General features: G+C 43.0%; 1 protein-coding gene across 1 annotated transcript; it reads right to left on the reverse strand.

The window, feature by feature from the left end:
* Positions 1–864: 864 nt before the first annotated feature.
* Positions 865–4,128, reverse strand: LOC134988512 (putative nuclease HARBI1). Its single transcript, XM_063950556.1, has 5 exons — positions 4,112–4,128; positions 3,262–4,012; positions 2,805–3,177; positions 2,474–2,495; positions 865–960 (listed from the first exon to the last, which is right to left on the reverse strand). Exons 1-4 carry the CDS (start codon positions 4,124–4,126, stop codon positions 2,492–2,494), a joined length of 1,143 nt encoding a protein of 380 aa, XP_063806626.1. The 5' UTR covers positions 4,127–4,128; the 3' UTR covers positions 865–960; positions 2,474–2,491.
* Between the last annotated feature and the right edge of the window lie 4,124 nt (positions 4,129–8,252).

Below are 8,252 nucleotides of genomic sequence, written 5' to 3' on the forward strand. Positions count from 1 at the left end.
TAGGCTGCATAACAAAGTGAAGCATGTGATTTGTAAGTGCAAATATTAAGACTACACAGGCACAAGTGTAAAAGACCAACAACATACTAAACTCCACTCAGGTCTAACTGTTTACCAGAAAATCTAACACATATAAACCCTGTTGTCCTGGCAACCCTGGCTACCTAATGAGTGTCAACCTAGAGTGGACACACAAAACATTGCACACATACACACTGTACATATAATGACACTCACAAATATGTAAAGGCAACATGTACACCATGAAGAAAAACACAAATATTTGTCCTTGTCCAAGAATTCAAACAGTACAACACTGCATGTTTTGTCATTGTAAGTGTAAGTGGGTAATAATTTGTTAACATTTTTTCAAAAACTTACTTTCCACGGCAACATGAAGACTCCCTGAACGGTCTTCAGGGGCTTCCTCTGCCCATTCACTGGGTGGGGATGTTGGCTGGATGGGGGAAGGCGGCTGGATGGGGGAAGGAGGAGGGATTGGGGAAGGAGGAGGGATTGGGGAAGGAGGAGGGATTGGGGAAGGAGGCTGGATGGGGGAAGGAGGCTGGATTTGGACTGCAATTTCAGAGGGGGGGTCTGATTGAGAGGGCGAGGGGGGCGGAGAGAAAGTTAATGCAATAGAGGGTGAGGGGGGTTGAGATGGTGATGTAGAAGTTGAAGGAGAAGGGGTATGGGAAGGAGGAGAAGGGGTCCCAGAAAGAGATGGAGAGGTGTGGTGAGAAGGGGAGTGGAAAGTGGAGTGGGCCAGGGAAGCTGATGGGGACTGGGAAGATGAGGGGGACTGGGAAGATGAGGGGGACTGGGAAGCTGAGGGGGACTGGGAAGCTGAGGGGGAGTGGGACTGGGAAGGGGAGGGGGACTGTGAAGGGGAGGGGGAGTGAGAAGGGGAGGGGGACTGGGAAGGGGAAGGGGGCGGAGAGTTGTGCCGTTGTTGTTGTCCTATAATGATATTATTGACAACATTTAGTTTACATGAGAAATTACACAGTAAACACTTTGAATTATCAATGTTCTGTTCCATGTAAAATTCAGTGTTTATAAAAATAGAAAAGCAAACATGTTAAGATCCTCTTCATGTTGGCCACAGCAAACAAAATGAGTCCAAACTTTTACTTTGAAGCTCATTCCTTAATCTAGTCCACAGGTTCTCAAACTCGGTCCTCAGGACCCCACACAGTGCATGTTTTGCAGGTCTCCTCACAGAATCACAAATGAAATAATTAGCTCCACCTGTGGATCTTTTAAAATGTGTCAGTGAGTAATTAATACACCTGTGCACTTGCTGGGTTACCTGCAAAACATGCACTGTGTGGGGTCCTGAGGACCGAGTTTGAGAACCCCTGATCTAGTCCATTGAGTCATAGTGATTGGTCTAGGCAACATCACCAGATCACTATTCAAGGCACCTTATTATATAGCCAGCACTGATCAAGTATTTGTGTACAGTTTCCTGGCTGGTTCTTATTTCTTGAAAACATGCACTTGTTTGGTGACAGTTTGCTACAGTCAGTACTGTTTGCCCTAACCACACACACTGTCCTATTTTCCAAAAAAGGACACTCAAGGTTGCAATTAGCCTACCACTTAGTGTAAATTGTGGGTAATTCCAAGGGGATTACAGCAGGAATATAGTTTGCAATTGGCCAGAACCATGTGCACTGCAGGGGAGGCAGATATAACATGTGCAGAGAGAGTTAGATTTGGGTGGCTTATTTTATTCTGTGCAGGGTAAATACAGGCTGCTTTATTTTAACACTGCAAATTATTTTGCAGATTGAACACACCCCACCCAAATCTTACTCTCTCTGCACATGTTACATATGCTTCCCCTGCAGTGCACATGGTTTAGCCCAATTGTTCACTAAATTCCTGCTGCAATCAACTTGGAATTTCCCCCATTAGCACAATTTATGCTAATAATCTTATGTAATGTAACTTACTTCGTGTATGCATAGTTCGGATTTGCTGGCGGATCTCCGCCAACAGATCGGGAGTCCTCCTGCGGAGATCACTCCACCTCCTCTCAAGTTGTATGATTGTCCGCCTGCTGCGGACGCGAGTCCGCAGCAGGCGGCGGACCTCCGCGTAGGCCTCGCGCTTCACCCGATTGGGGATGAATCGCCCAACGCGGCCTACGCGGCGGTCCATCACCGCAACCAGCACGCGGAGCTCCCGCCTGGTGAACGGTGCTGCACGCATCATGGCAATGGCGTTTTCCTTATTTGGGCATATATTTATAGTGTCTGTTAGCATGTGATTGGTCCAAAATCTATGTTGTCATTTCTAATAACTTTATTGATCTTTGCAATGCTGTGAAGAGCAGAGTGTTATTTCGCACGAGCGGAAATACGCATTCGCAGAAGCAAATATTTATCATAAACAAAATTTAAATAAAAACACAGACACAGAGACACAGTTTATTTAAAATTACTATACATATCTGTGTACTCACCACAGTTCGTGTGATCATTCAGCTGGACAGTCACAAAGTGGGAAACATTGAGTATCATTTGTTTGTGTGTTTGTTTACATAATCAGGATTTGAGGATATAAAACAAATAAGGACACTATTTAGCAACATTACATTATTTGGATTTCTAACTAAACATTGTAAACTTAACGTGTTTGCGGAATTTGACGCCCACAAAAATTACCCATTCCAACACAACAAAAGCCTTACACAATCACTTTACAATATCATACAAAATGTCATCATTGTTAAAAAAACATAAGCATACTGTGTTTTAAAATTTATAAAACTAGAAAATATCAAAACACTATACCTGAAATATTCGGCAACAATCCTTGCCCTCACTTGGCTCCCCCTCCGTGTAACACTCCCCCCACCGAAATGTCGAACAACCCCTGGCTCCTCATCAGGCAATTCCTCTGCCTGAGGAAGCTCTACACTACTCCTTACCGCGATATTATGTAGTATTGCGCACAGGACCACTATTTTACTTGCCATCTCCGGCGAATACATGATGTCGCCACCAGTGCGGTGGAGCACACGAAACCGCCCTTTAAGGACACCAATTGTGCGCTCCACCAGCTGCCTAGTGGCAGTAAGCACGGAGTTAAATGCCATCTGTGGTCCTGGCCTGGGATTACGGTAAGGAGTCATGAGCCAGGGGGTGCAAGGATATCCACGGTCTCCTGTTGGAAGAGAAGGCAAAATTTAGAAATATTAAATTTGTCAAGTTACTTTTTTTAGTAAAAAATATTTGAGCAACAACTCACCCAATAACCACATGTCTGCTCGTTGACTTGATCTTAATCTCTGCCATATCCCTGATTGTCTAATGACATATGCATCATGTGAACTTCCAGTAAATTTTGCATTCAGGGAAAGGATCTGGAGGGATGGCCCACAAACAACCATTACATTCAGAGAATGAAACAGTTTCCTGTTTCTATAAATTTCTTCATTATGTCTTGGTGGCTGAATAGCAACATGTGTGCCATCCACAACCCCAATAACATGTGGGAAGCGACTACCACCTTCCTCAAATTGCCGCTTCACCACATCTAGGGCACCAACATCCAAAGGCATATCAATGAATTGCTTCACCCGCTTTAGGAAAGCCTGGCAGACACGCCGCAGGACCTTACTGAACTGGCCCTGCGACATGCCAACCAGGTCTCCCACAACATGCTGATATGAGGCTGTAGCCAAAAAATGTAACACTGCAAGGAATTGTGTCAATGGTGGTATTGCTGTAGGATACCGAATTTCAGACTCCAGATCACTCTCTATTATGGAGAGAGTGTCTAGGATTAGATGTGGTGGCAGCCTGTATCTACGCACCACCACATCATCTGGCATACCAAAAAGTAGGACACGGGTTCGGAAAATTGGTGGCCTAGCACGCCTCCGTTGCCTTGGTTGATGAGGAGCCGGCTGTGGTTGTGGGGCTGGCGGTTGGGGTGGGAGTGCTGGCGTGGGTTGGGGAGGTAGGGCTTCTGCAGCAATAAATATTGACATAACACACTTTTTTGAAAAAGAAAAAAAACGAGGTGAAAAATACAAAAACAACTTATAAAAAATATTCAAACAATAAATGTTGTAAAAAATGTTGGGGAAACTTACTGCAGGAGCGTACATTTTTTCTGTGTTGAATTCATGGCCAAAATGTGAAATTAATAAAAATTAAAAATTAAAAAATATGTTATTTTTACAAATAAAAAAAAAACAAAAAAAAACATTTATGAGCATCAAATACATCACAAACACCAATTAAAAAAACAAACAAAAATAAAAAAAACATTTAGTAGCTAGTCCAGGAAACACAAACACTACTTTGCAGATCAATCCTGGGAAACAAAAAATCTATTTTAGACAAAATGGAAAACAAACAGAATCACCACACTTTTAAGAAACACAAACAGCAAACCAAAACACAGGCCAAGGGCACTTACCTGCTCCAAAAAAAAGAAAGACTTGGTGTTCAGTAGCACACCCAGAAAAGAAATGAAACCAGGGATATTTCTCCCAAAAGCAAACACCTACAAGAGAACACAAATGACAGTCAAAAAACAGCATACAGACCATTAAAACTAAACAGGCACCAACACAGGCCAAGGGCACTTACCTGCTCCAAAAAAAAGAAAGACTTGGTGTTCAGTAGCACACCCAGAAAAGAAATGAAACCAGGGATATTTCTCCCAAAAGCAAACACCTACAAGAGAACACAAATGACAGTCAAAAAACAGCATACAGACCATTAAAACTAAACAGGCACCAACACAGGCCAAGGGCACTTACCTGCTCCAAAAAAAAGAAAGACTTGGTGTTCAGTAGCACACCCAGAAAAGAAATGAAACCAGGGATATTTCTCCCAAAAGCAAACACCTACAAGAGAACACAAATGACAGTCAAAAAACAGCATACAGACCATTAAAACTAAACAGGCACCAACACAGGCCAAGGGCACTTACCTGCTCCAAAAAAAAGAAAGACTTGGTGTTCAGTAGCACACCCAGAAAAGAAATGAAACCAGGGATATTTCTCCCAAAAGCAAACACCTACAAGAGAACACAAATGACAGTCAAAAAACAGCATACAGACCATTAAAACTAAACAGGCACCAACACAGGCCAAGGGCACTTACCTGCTCCAAAAAAAAGAAAGACTTGGTGTTCAGTAGCACACCCAGATAAGAAATGAAACCAGGGATATTTCTCCCAAAAGCAAACACCTACAAGAGAACACAAATGACAGTCAAAAAACAGCATACAGACCATTAAAACTAAACAGGCACCAACACAGGCCAAGGGCACTTACCTGCTCCAAAAAAAAGAAAGACTTGGTGTTCAGTAGCACACCCAGAAAAGAAATGAAACCAGGGATATTTCTCCCAAAAGCAAACACCTACAAGAGAACACAAATGACAGTCAAAACAAAGAAGCACAGGTTTATTTTCACAAATGGACTAGCAAAATAGTTATGTTTTAAAAATATTTAAAACCTAAAAAATTAAAATAAAAATTTTGACAAAACTCCAAAAAAAAAAACAACCAAGAATACTCACAAACGAAAAAACGCATAACAAATGCAACACTGTCTAGATTCAAAACGCAAACAAAATGACAAAGGTATGCTAGACAATTACTCACTCTGCAAATTCCACAAGCACCTTCACGCACAAGCCAACAAACAACTGAAACTCCAAACTACCTACACTCACAGCGTGCAAAGTAGGCCCTTAAATAAGCAGTGCAATCATTAACCAGAATAACAGTGTACAGCTGTGTGAATTAACGATTCGCACGTAGGTATATAAGCACACACCTGGCCGTACACACTTCATCACAAACATGGCTTCTCGTGAGCAAATCGCAGCAGAGATGGACCGCATTGCAGAGCAGGAGATGGCATTGCGCAAAAGACGCATAGATTGCCAACGCCGCATGCTGGAATACGCCTCTGCGGATGTTGAAGAGGCAGGACCTAGTACTCTGCAAATGTCTGCTTCTGAACCACAACAATTGAGTGGGGATACTCTGCCACACACACAAAGTGACCAAACTGAGGGAGAATTGGCTTTAGCCACACAAACACAACAGACAGAAGCTGCTAGTGAGGAGGAAGATGGTGATGAACAACAAGAAACCTCACAGGCTACCTCCAGACGGAAGAAAAGACAGCCTGCATTCACTAAGAGGGAGTTGCGTGTCTTGGTCACGCAGGCCATGTCCAAAATCCATAGAGGGCCAAAAAACATGCGGGCTGCTTCAAAAGAACGAATCTGGAGAGACATCACAAAATCTGTGAATGAAGTTGGCTCTGTCGTCAGAACATCACAGGAAGTGAGACGACGGTAAGTGCATATTGACAGTCCTTTTTGTGTGCTAAGTTGACTAAAAAATGTAGTTACATGTGATGTTATGTCTAGCAAACACAAGCAGAACACGTGTCCTATATATTAGCTTAGACAAATAATAAGACTCTACTTTGTCCCTCTTTCACAATACATATGTAGGTGGGCCGACTTCAAATCCCGCCTGAAGGCAAAGAGGGCTGCGGAGTGGAATGCCTCAAGGGCTACAGGTGGAGGAGCACCTGTCGCTGTGGAGTTTACTGACTTGGAGGAGATGGCGATGCCCTGTGTCAGTTATGAGGAGGGCCAAGGGGTGTCTCATATGGACACGGACCTGCCTGAGATCCTGACGGGACATGACTTGGAAGGTAAGTTTACACATTTAGTTGTCTGTAATTTGGACAGTATTTATAATAATAAACTAATTTTGTATCCTACTTTTTTCCCACACATTCTTCTATTTGCTTGCCACAAAACACAGCACAGGGGGGTGATCCGTTTGAGTCACAGGACGGTTATGTGGTTGAGGCTGAGGTGGAGGGACCTAGTGAGTCTGGCAGTGTGGGCCCACAAATCCCACCTCTGCAGGTTCCTACTGGCCCCCCCACCCAACCCTCTGCTATCCCGGAGATCCTGCTTGAAATCGCTAGGTATGGTGAGAGCCTAAATCGGTTTCAAGACGGGGTCATCCGGGAGGTAAGCCAGATAGCTGTCCGGCTCACTGAGCACCGAACCTGTGTTGAGCAAGGTGTTGCTCAACTCTGCCAAGGTCTGGCAGAGATCAGGCAGGGCCAAGAACAACTTGCCTCCTCATTCCAAACCCTTGCAAATAACATCTTGCAAGGGCTCCAGGCCATCGCTGTCTCCCTTGCCCACAGTGGCAGAGAGCCACCCACATCGGCTCCCTCCCCTGCCCCTGCCCAGGAAGAACAGCCCACTGGGCAGGCCCAACGAAGGTCGCTCCGCAGACCTTCCAAAGAAGAACAGCCTCAGGCGGGGAGAAAAAGAAGAAAATTATGTCTCTCCAGATGGGCAGCACCCATGTTTTTGATGTTGCCTCTCTGTATTTTTGGAGTTGGCTTGTGTGACCAGAATGGATAACTCCCTCTTAGTGAAATGTATTTTTTCTGTTTGGAGGTATTGTAGCCTGTGAGTTTATGTGTATAAACACCAGAGCCATCTTCCTCTTACTAGTGTGCTATGTATTGTTGTGTTTGTGTGGTGGATCCTAATTCTTTCTCATTTGGTTGAAAATGTGTGTGTGGCAGGGTGTGTCATGTTTTATTTATGCTTTAAATATATACTTTTGCCAGAAGCAGACTTTTGCAGAGTACTGAGTTCTGCTATCTAATGATTGTCAGTGCCATCTGCTTGCTGCTTGGTCCATCTCTGCCTGTGCGACTCATGTGGAGCCATGTTTAAATGTTGTCCAAAAATTATATAGTAATAAAAAAATTATTTCAAAAATTTGAGCAGTTTCTTCCAGGTAATGCAGTTCCAGAAAGATTAGGTCAGCATATAGACACTTGTAGACCAATCTGCTAATTCTCCTTAAAAATTGAAAAAAAAAAAAAAAAAAAAGGTATGCTTTGCACCACACTTTAATGTCCATATTAAGTAAACAGACACGACGCTTTTTATAAATATCTAGGGTCAACAGGACATCATTTCAAACATTGTCAGATATTATAATCAAATATTATTGTGACTTTTAAGGCTAAATTAAAGTGTATGCTGCATTATGTTGGTGTTGGTTTATTTTTAAACAATTATGCAGATTTCAAACACTTTCACAAAAATTTTCATTTGCTTGTATTTGGGAGTCTTACACACATTAAAACAAGTTTTAAAAAGGCTTACACAACAATTTCCAAAAAAACAAAAACCCTTATTTGGCAGTGTGTGAGATTT

The sequence above is a fragment of the Pseudophryne corroboree genome, chromosome 2 (assembly GCF_028390025.1).
Source record: "Pseudophryne corroboree isolate aPseCor3 chromosome 2, aPseCor3.hap2, whole genome shotgun sequence".
NCBI lineage: Eukaryota > Metazoa > Chordata > Amphibia > Anura > Myobatrachidae > Pseudophryne > Pseudophryne corroboree.

Coding starts and splice junctions, on each gene's coding strand:
- LOC134988512 (XM_063950556.1), bottom strand. Junction 3,178..3,261: donor AGCAGACATGTGGTTATTGG/GTGAGTTGTTGC, acceptor CTCTTCCAACAG/GAGACCGTGGATATCCTTGC.